The 16,855-nt window shown below is 39.0% G+C and overlaps 1 protein-coding gene and 1 non-coding gene across 41 annotated transcripts in view; both read left to right on the forward strand.

The window, feature by feature from the left end:
* The window catches only part of clasp1a (cytoplasmic linker associated protein 1a), a 94,321-nt gene extending 91,108 nt beyond the window's left edge, over positions 1–3,213 (forward strand). For all 40 annotated transcript variants that reach the window (XM_045707236.1, XM_045707243.1, XM_045707252.1 and 37 more), the window contains one exon: positions 2,907–3,213. In XM_045707236.1, the coding sequence (XP_045563192.1) occupies positions 2,907–2,993 (87 nt within the window). In that variant the 3' untranslated portion in view covers positions 2,994–3,213. The remainder of the gene's footprint in view (positions 1–2,906) is intronic.
* Positions 3,214–10,297: 7,084 nt separating this feature from the next.
* LOC106586428 (uncharacterized) lies at positions 10,298–16,625 on the forward strand. The gene is made up of 6 exons (XR_006761968.1): positions 10,298–11,033; positions 11,296–11,439; positions 11,845–13,623; positions 14,514–14,605; positions 14,824–14,883; positions 15,729–16,625. It is a non-coding gene; the product is annotated as an uncharacterized protein (transcript).
* Positions 16,626–16,855: the final 230 nt, after the last annotated feature.

Below are 16,855 nucleotides of genomic sequence, written 5' to 3' on the forward strand. Positions count from 1 at the left end.
GACACACTATTCAACAGCCAGTGAAATAGCAGGGCGCCAAATTCAAAACAACAAAAATCTCATAATTCAAATTTCTCACACATACAAGTATTTTACACCATTTTAAAGATAAGCTTCTCGTTAATCCAACCACATTGTCCGATTTCAAAAAGGCTTTACGGCGAAAGCATAGCATTAGATTATGTTAGGACATCACCTTGACAAGAAAAACCACACAGCCATTTTCCAAGCAAGGAGAGACGTCACAAAAACCAGAAATACAGCTAAAATGAATTACTAACCTTTGATGATCTTCATCAGATGGCACTCATAGGACTTCATGTTACACAATACATGTATGTTTTGCTCGATAAAGTTCATATTTATATCCAAAAAACCCATTTTACATTGGCGTGTAATGTTCAGAAATGTTTTGCCTCCCAAAACTTCCTGTGAATGAGCACATCAATTTACAGAAATACTCATCATAAACATTGATAAAATATTGAACTGTAATTCAAAGAATTATAGATACACTTCTCCTTAATGCAACCGCTGTGTCAGATTTCAAAAAAACTTTACAGCGAAAGCACACTTTGCAATAATCTGAGTACAGCGTTCAGACACGAAACCAAACCCGCCATTTTGTGGAGTCAATAAAACTCAGAAATATAAATATTCACTTACCTTTGATGATCTTCATCAGAATGCACTCCCAGGAATCCCAGGTCCACAATAAATGTTTGTTTTGTTCGATAAAGTCCATAATTTATGTCCAAATACCTCCTTTTTGTTCGCGCGTTCAGTCCACTACTCCAAATGCAGGAAGCACGCGCAAATGTCACAACGAAAGTCAAAAAAAGTTATATTTACGTTCGTAGAAATATGCCAAACGATGTATAGCATCAATCTTTAGGATGTTTTTAACGTAAATCTTCAGTAATATTCCAACCGGACAATTCCAATGTCTTCAGAAAAGAAAAGGAACACAGCTCACACTCATGTGAGTGCGCGCCTCTGAGCTCATGTAATTTCCTCACTCATCAACTTCCAGGCCCTCTTGTTCGCTTCATATTCACAGTAGAAGCATGAAACAACGTTCTAAAGACTGTTGACATCTAGTGGAAGCCTTAGGAAGTGCAAAATGAACCCTAAGTCACTGTATAGGCAATCACTTGAAAAAACTACAAACCTCAGATTTCCACACTTCCTGGTTGGATTTTTCTCAGATTTTTGCCTGCCATATGAGTTCTGTTATACTCACAGACATCATTCAAACAGTTTTAGAAACTTCAGAGTGTTTTCTATCCAAATCTACTAATATGCATATCCTACCTTCTGAGCCTGAGTAGCAGGCAGTTTAATTTGGGCACGCCTTTCATCCGGACGTCAAAATACTGCCCCCTACCCTAGAGAAGTTAATTGAAAATTTGCACAAAGGTTTTAAATATTAGGATAAATAATCAAATATGAGTAAGTACCTTTTATTTGTTGAGTATAATTCAAAACGTAATAAGAAGTAGGCCTTTACGTGTGGTCATTTTATATTTGAATTTACAGAAAATGTGCTATATCGTGATATGTATCATTATCGGGATATGAAATTACTTATATCTGGATATGAGATTTTGGCCATATCGCCCAGTGTTACTTGCCTCGAAGCGAACATAGAAGTAATTTAGCTCGTCTGGTATGCTCGTGTCACTGGACAGCTCTCAGTTGTGCAATAGTTTGCAAGCCATGCCACATCCGACGAGCGTCGGAGCTGGTGTAGTACGATTCGATCTTATTCCTGTATTGAAGCTTTGCCTGTTTGATGGTTCGTCTGAGGGCGTAGCAGGATTTCCTATAAGCTTCCGGGTTAGAGTCCCACTCCTTGAAAGCAGCAGCTCTACCCTTTAGCTCAGTGCGGATGTTGCCTGTAATCCATGGCTTCTAGTTGGGGTGTTTAGTCCAACAGTCCTTAGCTTAGTGATGAGCTTTGAGGGCGCTATGGTGTTGAATGCTGAGCTGTACTCAATGAACAGCATTCTCACGTAGGTGTTCCTTTTGTCCAGGTGTGAAAGAGCAGTGTAGAGTGCAATAGAGATTTCTGTGGGGACGACGTCATCGATGCACTTATTGATGAAGCCAGTGACTGATGTGGTGTACTCCTCAATGCCATCAGAAGAATCCCAGAACATATTCCAGTCTGTGCTAGCAAAACAGTCCTGTAGCTTAGCATCTGCTTCATCTGACCACTTTTTTATTGACAGAGTCACTTGTGCTTCCTGCTTTAATTTTTGCTTGAAAGCAGGAATCAGGAGGATAGAATTATGGGCAGATTTGCCAACTGAAGGCCGAAGGAGAGCTTTGTTTGCGTCTCTGTGTGTAGAGTAAAGGTGGTCTTGAGGTTTTTTCCCTCTGGTTGCACATTCAACATGCTGGTAGAAATTAGGTATAACAGATTTAAGTTTCCCTGCATTAAAGTCCCTGGCCACTAGGAGCACTGCTTCTGGATGAGCATTTTCCTGTTTGCTTATGGCGGTATACAGCTCATTGAGTGCGGTCTTAGTGCCAGCATTGGTCTGTAGTTGGCCTCTGGTTTCGACTAGTTTGCTCTATGGTGTCTTGTTGAAAGGGTCATTTTTGCCCCACTTTCCATCTGCGGGGGCCCGTGTCCTTGGGTTGCATAAGGGTACAGGACTGGAGTTTGTCAGGGTTGTACTCATTAGGGAACACTGTAGTAAAACGTTGTGCAAAGGAAACATTTAATTCGTGTTTAATTACTAATTAAATTCCTGGTATTGGAATTTCAGTTTACTTCCGAATTGACTGAATTGAAATAGAATTGACAACAGTGCTATTATTACTTCTCTTACCACTTCTCCTTGCTCCACCATGATAATAACTATGTTTTAACATATAATATAATATTCTTCTTGCAGATGAAGCTGCTGAACTTGTACATCAAGAGGGCCCAGACGACCAACAGCAACAGCAGCAGTTCCTCGGATGTGTCCTCACACAGCTAGCTGTAGGAGGGATCTGCCTGTCTGTACTTTGCATCTGAATTAGGGGATATTGAGTGTGTCCCAAATGGCATCCTATTCCCTATATAGGCCACTACATTTGGGCTCTGGTCAAAAGTAGTGCACTATATAGGGAATATGATGCCATTTGGGACACAGTCACACAGTACCAGTCAAATGTTTGGACACACCTACTCATTCAAGGGTTTTTCTTTATTTTTACTATTTTCTATATTGTAGAATAATAGTGAAGACATCAAAACTATGCAATAACACATATAGAATCACGTAGTAACCAAAAAAGTGTTAAACAAATCAAAATATATTTTGGATTTTAGATTGGTCAAAGTAGACACCTTTTGCCTTGATGACAACTTTGCACACTCTTGGCATTCTCTCAACCAGCTTCATAAAGAATGCTTTTCCAACAGTCTTGAAGGAGTTCCAACATATGCTGAGCACTTGTTGGCTGCTTTTCCTTCACTCTGTGGTCTAACTCATCCCAAACCATCTCAATTGGGTTGAGGTCGGGTGGTTGTGGAGGCCAGGTCAAGTTCTTGAAATTTTCCACATTGACTGACCTTCATGTCTTAAAGTAATGATGGACTGTCATTTCTCTTTGATTATTTGAGCTGTTCTTACCATAATATGGGCTTGGTCTTCTACCAAATAGGGCTATCTTCTGTATACCAACCCTACCTTGTCACAACACAACTGATTGGCACAAATACATTAAAAAGGAAAGAAATTCCACAAATTAACTTTTAACAAGGCACACCTGTTAATTGAAATGCATTCCACGTGACTACCTCATGAAGCTGGTTGAGAGAATGCCAATTGTGTGCAAAGCTGTCAAGGCAAAGGGTGGCTACTTTGAACAATCTCAAATATTAAGTATGTTTTGATTTGTTTAAACTTGTTTGGTTACTACATGATTCCATATGTGTTATTTCATAGTTTTGATGTCTTCACTATTATTCTACATTGTAGAAAATATTAAAAATAAAGAAGATCCCTTGAATGAGTAGGTGTGTCCAAACTTTTGACTGGTACTGTAGTTGTGCCTCTTCCAGACCTCTCCATTCCTGAGATTCTCTTCTCTCCTTCACCACGCTGGATTCCTCCGGATGACCCTCTGCTTCAATCACAACTTCAACTCACTTACTTTTGCTCCCGGCCTTTTCTTTATTTTCTCTCCAGTGAACTTGTCCTTTCATTTGTCATTGAATTTCTTTCTCCCGTTTTGTTTTAATTTTTTAAAATATTTTTTTTATGTGAGGTCTGGGTATAAGGTGGTTTAACGCTTTTTAACGCTCTATAAGAATGAATGGGGGTACATCTACGGCAACACTCTGTTTCGCTGACATTTTTCGTAATGTAACTTTGGATGCTTATTTGGTTGCGCATTCAAAAAGTGACAGGAGGGGAAAGGCGATATGGTCTAATAGCAAATAATGCCCTGAAATTGATTCAGAAGAAAATAAAAAAACATCCCTTTTAAAATGCAGTTGTACTGTAGTTGGACAACTGAATTCCTTCACATTTATTAACAAGGAAGGCCAATTGAGTTCGGAATACGTCTTTCCCATGGGGGCCACATGGCATTCAGTTTGTGGTAAACTAAGAATCATATGGCTGGCCCAGTGATATAAACCAGGTTGAAGACTTGTGTTTGGGAACATTGAAAACCAAATATGGCAGCAATTGAAATTAGTAGAATGAGTAGTAATCTCACGTTTTTTCTTTATAAACTGAGGGATGATGTTATAAAATCCTATAAAAAGTGTTAGAAGAAATGTTTGAACATTTTAATTCGAACATTTTAAGTTAACCAATTATGAAGCCTCACTTACGCCCAGGTAGGCAAACGCTATGTTTTATTATTATCTATTAGTTTGGGAGAAATTACGGCGGAAACATTGTCAGAGACCAACTTGCAGCTAATAGCTTGGCTCTAACCTGAGAAATAAGTACTGTATTAAATAAAAATACAGTAAAATACATTTGATAAAATCTACATTTTTTCAACACAAAATGAACACTAAAATGTAAAGCTGTTCAAAATGTTTTAACATTTTTTTTGTGAAATAAGGATAGAGATAAAGATGCAACTGTGTTTCTTTCTGACTCACAATAAATTGTGGTTGAGGTTAACACCATTTGGATTTGTCAAATAAAGAACATTATTTAGGGAAGAAAAGACACTAATACATTAAAAAAAAAACCCTGAATCAATCAAGGGAAATTTAATGGATCCCTCCCAACTCATACAATTAGACTGAATGTTCTCAACCTACTCAATGACCATGTTGCTAATGATGTCAGACACTGAATGAATGGGCTATTATCAGTCATGACAACAAACAATCCAGTGTCACATTTATTTATTCCCCCCCTTTTTCCACCTGTGTAGCCAGATTATGGCATTTTACTTGTTAACTATGATGCTGCTGCTTATAACGTGTACTTGTCTGATGAGTAAAAACCCTACACTTGTAGATAATGCGAAAGTTACATGCTCGGTTTCGGAAGGAGATCAGTGCATTCATTGAGACAGAATCTAAAGAAACTACAGGCTGGTTTCCCAGACACAGATACATTCTAGTCCTGGATTAGAAACTATTCTCAATAGAGAATATCAATTGAAAGTGTGTTTGTAATCCTAATCTAAATCTGTGTCCAGGAAACCGGCCCTACCAGGCCTTATGTTCATTTTCCTAAATAATGTTTGGATCACTTGTACTGTTGAAAGGAGAGGATGGATGTACATACAGAAGTTCTCAGATCTTAAAAATGTGAAACCATTACCCCATGAACTACACTAAACAGGCTTGCAAACAGATACAATAATATTCACCATGATGATGCAAATATAAGTTGTTTATAATAATACAGTATTACACACTTCTTCTTGTCACCTTCCCTTCACCTAACTACAGCTTTTGCAATAAAGAAAATACCATGATGAGCAAACTAAGTATTTTCTACATAACTTTTGATCAATCACCGCTTCGCAACTTTCATGAAATGAAATAAAAAGTTTGGCTGTCTCACTTTTTTGCTCGTTAGCAAATTAGCTTGCATGTTTTTGGGCAGCACATCCAATTTGTGCTGCCTTAAATCGATGGGTCCTGTTTTGGCTGTTGAAGTGCACTTGTAACCTCATCAGTTTGGTCAGCCTTTACAACAATTAAGTTATTATTTTGGTAGGGGAGGAAGACACCTGGCCGCGATACACTCACGGAGTTCTGTAAATTGACCAAAACTTAAGTCTCTGTCTGCCCTAGACAATTATGTACACTGTACAGGGCATAACCGTCTCAAAATGCCAAGCAGACACGTACTGTGAAGCATCCTAGTTCTCCTTTAGTAAAGTACTACATATTTGGGCATGTGGCTTTATAAGGTATGCTGTGTGTGTGCCTTGGTACTTAAGTACAGTATCTGGCAACTATTCCCATCTGCTTAAGTTTTAAATCACAAAAAATATTTTGGGGGTTTTCAAATGGGGCCATCATCCTTTTACAAGTATGTTAATTGTATTTTGTGTGTAAGGGAGAAGCCAGTCATTTTGTTACAGACAAAGTACTGTATTGGCTGATGACTCATGAAGATCTGGCTCATTTACTGTCCACACGATCTACTGATGATGGTATTCCTAGAAATCTGTTCACTATGCATGTTATTATTTGTTTGTTTTGTCATGTAAGATTCATATCTGTATTTATATAATTGTTTAATTTAGTTTTTCATGACAACTTGTACAGAAGGGTTTCGTTAACATCCACCTGTGATAGATGATTTGCAACAATGTACATTTGTTTGCTCTAGAAATAAACAACCATGAAAGTTGATTCACTTTTTATAATATACTTTTTATAGGTTGGTCTTTGTGTATTTAGTTGATCCACTTTCACTCGAGGCAGCAGTATCAGTAGCATTGTTCCCATTCATTTACAGAATTGAGTGCCGAGGTGTGTTTAGTTCTTCTGTCTAAATATTAACCAGCCGTGTTAGCCACATTTTTTTTTACATGAAGATGGATCTGACTGTGCTTGTCATTAGAAAAATAAGATTTGATTTTAGGCTACCAGTACAACGGGGCAGGGGAGATGGGTCAGTGTTTGTATCCCAAATGGCACCCCATCCCCTACATAGTGCACTACTTTTGACCAAAGCAATATGGGCCCGGGTCAAAAGTAGTGCTCTATATTGGGAATAGGGTGCCATTTGGGACACAAACAGTGAGTCCCACTCTGCTTCTCAAAGGTAATGTAAGGTATCCTAATAAATTGAGAGTGACGTCATAGCGGGTATATAAGCCTGTAGCAGGGTGCTGGCCAGCAAACGTCTGAGAGAGCTAGCAGACCTACCTGTGGAAGTGACAGATCAGGGTGCCATATCCAATTCCCATTCTCTGTTTCTGGGGATACCATAGACGCTGCACTGGAAAACATGTTGTTTTGGCACAACCAGCCCAAGCACTACCATCAGCATTCAACTGCAAGTTCTATTCGGTAAGTGGAAATCTCCAATCGGGAAACGTTTGTATTTTTAGGAGACGTTTTTATCAGAAAAGTTTCATGCAATAGAGAAAAACGTGACTTTTTTTCTGAAATGCTTTATTTGAAGGGGACTGAAAGCAACAATAATAATTGTTTATTAATGCACTAAGGCCATGACACCCTCAACTTTTTAAACTTGTTTCACCATTATCACACTTGAGTCTTGCTTGCATGAACTTTGGCCGAGGCCTTGCAAATTGACCTATTCCAATGTATTTCAGATATAAATATAATGCACACATCATATGCCTAAATCAATTTGTGCAATGTGATTATGCATCATACAAGTTGTTTTTTTAATCTACTTTTGCACCTTGGCCAAGAGGTGCTGATGAGATCAATCTCTGGCTGACCATTGAGAAGCCTCTGACTTATTTGTGATTTGATAAATCTTCTAATGATCAACCACACCGTTCCCTCCCCTCTTTTTCTGCTCTCTCTAGAGATATTTTGTCACCTTTCCTGAAACACGATGAGGAATGACGCGCAACAAAAAATGGCACCAAACTGTCTCCTTTTCAATATGTTCTATGTGCAGAAACCTCGCCCGCTGTAAAACAGCAGGATGAAACTCTGACATATCTAAACCAAGGTAGCTATCTTTCTTTATTACTAAATGCACATGTTGTTGGATGGGATTGAAGAACTCATTTCATTGAGTGTAGGCCCACTCAGAAGAACATTCTCCGTCAGCACAGATAAAATGTGGAAAAAACATCCCTCTTAAACAAAACAACTGCATCACACACAACTTCTTCAAGCTCATCTTTAGGCAAAGGAAGTTAATGTATTGGTCATTCTCTCTCTCGTATATGTTTATATGATATTACTATTGCACAGAAGCACTTGCTTGCTAGGATGGATATTGTAACAGTAAAGATTTGCAGTTTACAATTGGCAGGCTCAACCATAATGTGGTTGAAAACCTTTGGGGGATACTGCAAGGGCTCTCTAGAGGCACAACCTGACTTTTAAAGTTTTTTAAAAAGGTGTTGAAATGAATACATTCCTATTCCTACACTGCCCCTTTCTATGATTCATTTATTTCACATTTTTACATTTTAATCAGGTTTGTTTTAATGTTTTAAAATGTAGGTCAGTCCTACGAAATCCGTATGGTTAACAGAAAACGAGTGTAGTATACAGATATAACCAGCAAATGTTTAAAGGTAGGTTCATTGTATTGTGTATGTATTTTTGACTTTCATGTAACCTGTTCCCTGACCTTTTTTTCTTTATCTGTTTATGTATCCTCCATTTCCTAAAACTGTCAACACACAGGTGACTCCTCAATCCTGTTCTTTCCACTTCAGGGTTTGGGCAGGTGCCATCTTTGAAAACTTGGTACTATCATCCAACTTCTCCCCTTCTGAACTTAGACACCATTACCCACACCACTCAGTTCAGCTTACCCTACAACACACCAGCTTCATCACACAACACATCACTTACCTTCTAGTTGTCTTATTTGCTCTTTTTGCATATGTTTATCTTACGTACAATTCTGCTTTCTGGGACTTAAAAAGTTTTTACATATTTTTACATTGTTGAAATGTAAATCAAGAGTGTTTTGTCTTATAGCAAGGAAATTAGGACAATCCTTTATTTATATCTTCAGTAAGACACTTGTTGTTTGTTGTAAAGGAAACCTTGTTTAACTTTATTTCATTATTTGAAAAAGAACAAGTGGTATATTGAAGATGCCATTTGGTTTATGAATAACACCCATTAGTACAACTCAAGTTGCCACTGTATGCACATTTTGTTGCAGGTTGTTATAATATGTTGGATCTATGTTTGTTTTTTAAGTGATTTTAATTATGGGAGTCAAGAGTTTGAATTTCAATGGTTATAGACAAAGGTATGTCAATCAAATGACTTTCTTTAAAAGAAAGGCTGATATGCATATGCAAAATTAAGTCTTTTGATTGAATTTAGACATGTCCGAATACACAGCTTCATCCACTTGAAAGTTGCGTGTCGTCAGGCTGTCAGGAAAGGACCGTCAGATTTTGGTTGTGCTCAATGAAGCAATCTAACAACACTAGAATGGAACAGGTGGCACTTGTACAAACATATGACATGTTTGGTCTGTCTATGGCCTTGGGCTCTGGGCAGTCATGCATGAGTCTCTCCGTGTAATAGCCTGAAATGAATGGAAACAGGTTGTCTTTACAGGTTGTTCATTTTACGATTTGTTTTATCTTCTTAGTAGGTTTAAAAGTGTGCAATTAACTTAATACTAATGCAACAGCGAGGAGAAACATGAATTGATGTCCTTTAGTATTTGTGGAAACAATAATAAAGTATGTATAGACAGTTATCTACTCTGTTGTTACCTGTCCAGACCAGTGGTTTAAACATTCAACGCTGTATGTATGTGCTTTGCAAAAGGTTCTCAAATGGTGACATTTCAAACTGCTACTATTGATTCCTCACTAATGTCTTAATAGCACTCATAGATGTTTTATCCCACAGCTTCTGTCAACAAATAATTGTGTTATAAAGGTAGTCAATCAGACATAATGGACTCCTATGGCTTTAAAGCTGGAATCCTTAATGGCGAAACATTCATTGGACATCATCGCACGGTGTATTTTTATTTTACCATGCTGCGCGATGCTCCTTAGTTCGCCAACAATAGCAATGGTGGTGGGGCAGCCAGTGGCGCTGTTTCCCCCTTCTGCGGATTCCATCTTTAACGGCAGCATTATCTCCCTTGATATGTTTTTACTCTATGGGAATCTGTAGGCTGTTCTTTTAAGTGTTACTCGTATGAGCTGAAGCCAAGGGAGATGAAATCCATAGAATTTCCACTCCTTTAATGCTGCCTGACGAAATTATCTGTAAATGGTTCTTCTGGGGGATTGTGTGTAGCTTTTCGCACTTTGCCGAACGACATGGTGATTGGCCACGTGAGGCTGCCTTGCTTAGTCACTGTGCTCCGTACTAATGCTTTGTCCTGCTTGTCCACAGAGCATTATGCATGTGGTGTTTCACGACTGCCGCCTGCAGTACACAGAACATCAGCAGCTGGAGGAATGAAGATGGAACATCCCGGGGACAGGATCCTGGATATCGCTTGATATGGTTGCCTGCAGACCAGAGAACGTCTTAAGTAAAGTCTGACCACAGTCTGTTTGATAATTGACCTATGATATCTGAGGATTTCTACATTACCTTTGTATCAACTTTATAACAGGTCTGATACTGAAGTCTAATTACTATTCAGTTATTAGGTATTTATCATTTTAACTAGTAATTTCGAAGTAACTACCTGGTAAAAGGCGGGGTGTAAAATAGAGCGTTACAATTCCTTCTTGCCTGCTGTGATTGATTGATTGCTTCGTTGACTGATTGATTGTGTCCAGATATTCTCCTCTCTGTGGGTGTCGTCAAGCCTCGTGCCCACTTGCTGCAGCTCAACACTGTAAAGTTTCTCTGGGATCCTGTCAAGAACGCATCCGTCTTCATTCAGGTAACACGGTCAAATATCTTTATTTTCCCTGCTTTCTAGCTTATTTGGGTCCAGAGGTGGAATTGGGATTAAAGTAAAATCACATTGACATATAAAATGTTTTTTTAAGGTGAATTTAAGGAATTTCTAAAGTATTTGTGAGTTCCCACTTCCCAGAGTGACTATTTTCCAATTCCACCAGTCTCTTGCATTTGAAACTCTTATTACCATATTCATATAATGACTCATGGATTGTGTATGTTGTATGTTTGTTTGTGTGCAGGTCAACTGCATTAGCACCGAGTTAACCCCTAGGAAGCATGGTGGGGAGAAGGGAGTGCCCTTCCATATCCAGATAGACACCTTCACTCCGAACAAGCACGGAGAGTACCTGGAGCATGTGCATTTCTCCAACATGCTTACAGAGGTAAGGGACCTGACACTGTAGCTGTGTCTCTTGACAAGCTATTCTGTCATAACATGTTAATATGTACTCATTTTGTTGTTGGACTCCGTAGTTGAATGTCACTCTAACTAGCCCTTGATGCAGTTGTCTGTTAATGATTTGGACAGTTAGGGCGTCAGTGCCTTGTCTTTTGGCATCAGCCAACATGCAGGAACCAGTAGTGCTTGTTGTTCCAGAACCAATAGTGCTTGTTGTTCCAGAACAAATAGTGATTGTTTTCTACTAACCTGATTTTGGTTTTCTAAGATTTCCCACCTATGTCTGTGTCAGACTACAATCACAATGTCCTAGTGAAACATGAACCAGACTTGCCACTCTCTCAGCCAGGACCATCTTATTAAAGTTTTTCTGCCTCTTTTGTTTCAGTGTTCCTTTTGGCCTGATGCCCCAAATCTCAGTAGCACTAACTGCACTCCTTTCCCAGCCTACCACAGCTCCCCTACTTCATGTAGCTTCACTGATGGGTAAAACTAAAGTTTCAAGTTTTATTAGTAAAATGTACAAAATACACATGGTATACACCATCCAACGAAGTGCTTACTTTCAGGTTCCTTCTCGACAGTGCAACAACAATAAGAAGTAATAAAATATAAGAATACGAACATAAATTAAATGGCTCAGTAGAGTAGAACAATATTTTTTTTGTTTTGTTATGCTCTCTACTTGTCAGTGTTCCAAACGGGACATTATTTGTATTTTTACCTAAACATCCAAAGGCCATCAGATATAATTCATAGCAAGCAGACTCATAGCAAAATGTGTAGAATAGATTGATTTTAACTTTAAAACTACACATTTTCCTCTATGCCCAATGGCAAAATGTGTAGAATTGCCAGAAATTATCTTTTAAACAGCAACATTTTCTCTCAGACTTATGGAGATTAGCTTTAAAACTGCAATATTATCTCTTTGCCCCATGGCATTTTTTTATTTTTATTTCAGGAAGTTAGCATAAGTATAATACAGGAAGGCACAATTTATAGTCCGATAATTACATGTGTTTTGGGGAAGGGGGGATTTGGAGGCAAGTGTTTAAATTGTGCAGTATTTAATTAGCAATAATAATAATAAGAGTCTGGTAGCAGCAGGTGTGTGCGTGCGTGTGCGCGTGCACACATTTTACTATACTTGTGAGTACCAGAAGTAGTCACAAGAATAGTAAACCAACTAGAATTCAGAGAAGTGAGGAGGCTATTTTAGGCTAAGGTGTTAGGTTTAGGGTTAGAATTATTGTGGATGTGGGTTGTGCTTTGAGTGAGTACATGTGTGCTAACACCTTTCCTATCTGGATGTATCTATTTGCATCTTTGGCAGTTTAGTTGCACAACCCATTTTGCAAAGAATCCTTATGTAGGAATCCTTATGCCAAATGCCACGACCCCACTTACGTTTCTTCTCCACAATGAGTCTGGATATGATCTCCTCCCCGACTACTTCTCAAATACAAGCACATTTAAGCCATTTTAATTGGTCCCAGAAACCGATGGATTGGGCCAGAGCCTTAACACACATGATTTGTTAGAAATGATCGAAACGCTGATGACTTGTTTTGTACAATGCCCCTCACTTTGATGTCAGCAGAAAGGACTTCTGCGGTGGTAGTCAAAGACTGAATGTATGTAGCGATAAATGGATTGATGGATGGATGGAGGTAGGTAGGTAGAGCAGCGGAATAAAATTCAGTACGAGTCGTCAGGCAAATGTAGGACGAGGTCTCAGTTCAGCCAAATTAGATCCTCCATTATCTACCGTCCAAATCCATTGGAACTGCCTATTTGCACTAGTCTAATCAGCACAAATCATTACTCAATGAACCAACTCTTGTTCTCTTCCCCATTTGTGTTACACTTTACTTTTATAGCAACAGCTCTCCAATCCAGCAGGGGGAGCTGATTTTGTCTGGCTGCTCTTCTGAGTAAGTAACAGCAGGAGTAGTATTAATGCCGTTGCTCTCATCTCTTATCTTTTTAGGTGATTGTTTAGAGACGATGGGCAGTCAGTGGGTGCTATAGCTAGATATTTCAATGGCTCTTCTTCTTTTTGACATGTAGCACCTTGTGCCATCGTCCTCACCGCAGGACACGCTGCAGTGGCTTCAGTGTCACAGGTTTCCGCCTTTCTGTAGGATCATCTCCACTTTCTCAGGTACTCTATAGTGTGTGTGTGCTCATTTTTAAAGTGGGCTGCTCATTTGATGACTACACGGAGCGAGCCTTTGCCGAGAAGCTGTTTAAGTACCAGCCCATCGCGGTAGGCTTGGACAGCCTCGGGTGTAGGTGCAAGCTGGTGGCGCTGATATTCGGCAGTCTCGGCCAGGTACACAGGCTTGCAGTGCGCGGGCTCCAGATTGCAGGCCTGATTAAAAACTAGGGCAAAGCAATTGGCTAGGTACTGCTCTCTTTCAGCTGTCATGGGCAGCCTAGCTGTTTGGAGAAGGTGCTTTCTGTACCCGTGCCATGCATACAGGGACCTTTGAAATGTTTGGATCCTTTTTTTTGTACATTTGATTGGTGGATTCAAATAATGTATTTAATGTGTGTGTGTGTGTGTGTGTGTGTGTGTGTGTGTGTGTGTGTGTGTGTGTGTGTGTGTGTGTGTGTGTGTGTGTGTGTGTGTGTGTGTGTGTGTGTGTGTGTGTGTGAGAGATTCATCTAACGTAAGACTTAACCTACTGTTAGTTTGTTCCTGTACACTGCTGCCAGAAAATGTGCTTGAAAATGTTATGTTTGTTTCTAAGTGTCAGCTGTCTTTGTATCTTTTTGTTTTGATGCCTAGGGGTTGATGTCTGAAGGACTTTTCCAGTGAAAATAAAAGATATAGGTTATTAAATGTATTTTAAAGGTGAAATAATTCACCCATGAATTGCACTCAGATGACTGTCAGACACATCTACAAATCTATAATTGTTTCTCACTTTCTAATGCCGAAGGCCTTTGGAGAAAATAACCTGTGAATTTTCTCTCTGTGTCTTTATTCCTCCAAAACGTCATCAGACCAGTTTGGAAGTGACTGTAGATATTTTGTGAATGTTGTAGGCGCTGACCTGTTGAAGATGAGCAGGGAGAAACCTGATCCAAACCTGTGGTCTGGCAGATGGCATCCAACTGTTGAGCGCCATCAAAGGAAGGTGAGACTAGACTACAGTTACAGAAAACGTACCTGTAACAGACCAACAAAATGGCAAAACTTTACATCTTCACGTGTTTCATGCTTTGTTCAAGTGTATAGCTCTATATCTTAACAAGCCAATTCCTGTGGAGTCCACTGTGCGTGTGTATACAGCCCCGCCTCACACTGGGAGCACTCCCAGAGAAGTCATCTCATCTTTACAATGTAACTCCCCAGCAGATCAGCCACCTCTACAGACAAGGACCTACTGGGATCCACATGCTGGTCTCTGATGAGGTGAGATAGTATGGAAGCAGAGTTGGATTGGTTTTTATTTATTTATCAGACCATTTTTTGTGTGTTTCTATCAGTGAATAGTGATACGGGTGGGGAACAGTGAGGAGTGCGTGCTAGGGTTTGAGGTCGTCATGTTATCTACTCGAGAGGCCCTGGGTTGGTTGTTTGTCCTCCTGTGCCCTGGGTTGGCTTAGGTTAGTAGGGCCTCAGGCTGGGGCCACAAATCTCTCTAATGGCCCTGTGTAAAAGGCAATTGCATGGAAACTCACTTATCATTGGCTGGTAGGGAACCCAGGAATGTAAGCCTATGGATGCAGATGCGAACTACAACAGGATCAACTCTCGCTCAGGCCTGGCTGTTATGGCCATGGCTGTTTCCATGCACTTGATTATGATGTCTAGTTACTGATTGACTGATAGATATTTGGCGCCTCTAAGCTCTGGGGCAACATAGCAGAAGGGCCCTTGAATACATAACACTGGGAAGTAGATGATACTACCAGCATCAACCAAAACCCAGATGAAGGCAGCCATCTGTCAAAACGTTGGTTAATTCATTAATAAATCAATTGGATCGGAGCAATAGAATGTGTGGCGACCTTCTTTTTCTTTCGAACTACCAGAATCATACCAATAGAGAGAAAGATACAGTATGTCATTTTAATATCACGTAACAAACGTCTTTCTCAGATGGTGCAGAACTTCACTGAGGAAACACGCTTTGTTATCAGAACTCTAAAAGGAAATATATTTCCCTCACTTAAATGCACAGAACCTTATGTAGATATGCAATTTTTATACTTATTAGATTTGTAAAAAAGACTAATAGTTTGTCCTTTTTGCAGATGAAAATAATGACGGCTACCCTGTGGCTCAGTTGGTAGAGCATGGTGTTTGCAACGCCAGGGTTGTGGGTTCGATTCCCACGGGGGGCCAGTACGATTTTTTTTTTTTTTTTATGTATGAAATGTATGTATTCACTACTGTAAGTTGCTCTGGATAAGAGTGTCTGCTAAATGACTAAAATGTCAATGTAAAAAAAATGTTGTGTTGAAGTTACTAGAGGAAAGTTCTGGAGTGAATTGTTTCAGATCACTGTCCAAGTGTCTGGAACCTATAGGGCTTGTTGAGGAGCATTAGACTTTGTATCATTAAATGGTGCAATTCTATAGATTGTTCATAGCTCGCCCCTATATATCATTTTTCTGTCCAAACAATGCAATAACAGTAAAAAGGCCCTTGAGACAGATTTTTTGTTTACTTTTGTATTTTTTAAATTAAGTTATTGATTCATTTTGATGAGTTTTAATGTAATTAGTTTGTAAAACATGGTTAATTATAAATACCTTTATTACTCCTGCAAAATTGACCTGTTTTTTAAGTCAATACTATGACAATCAATTTAAAATCACTCTTAAGTCATGTTTGTCAAATGTATCATGAAGTGCTGTTCAAAGAAATCCAAAATACTTTATACTACATTGTCCTTCCTTTGGTACAATCTATAGTTTTTGATTTGTTTGATGTAACGTATTAGAAGGCAAACATTATTTTCCGCGGTATCCGTACAGTAAATTGAGTGGGGACTGTGAGAGCGAAATTACAAGATTATGTTATAATACTGTTATTGCATCAAATTGTTGTTTTATGGAATCTAAGGGTGGTTCGTCGACCAGCCATCGTTATTATTCTATGCTTTCCTTATTAATACATTTTGAATAAAGTAATATCCTGTTTGGTGATTGACCGTCTCTCTTCATTATTGATTATAATTTCCATGACAGGACCAGCTGTTTTGTAGGGGTCACTGAAGTATTCATTCTCATATTCAAGATTTCATCTTCAAATGATCATATCTTTCCTACCCACATGGTTTGTGTTTATTCAAAAGCTCCTTGTTTGCAATACTAATGTTTCAAAAGTGACATAAAGTATTTTGTTTGCTTCGTACCACAATTGCTTTAACGATTTA

This window comes from Salmo salar, chromosome ssa25, assembly GCF_905237065.1.
Source record: "Salmo salar chromosome ssa25, Ssal_v3.1, whole genome shotgun sequence".
Taxonomy (NCBI): domain Eukaryota; kingdom Metazoa; phylum Chordata; class Actinopteri; order Salmoniformes; family Salmonidae; genus Salmo; species Salmo salar.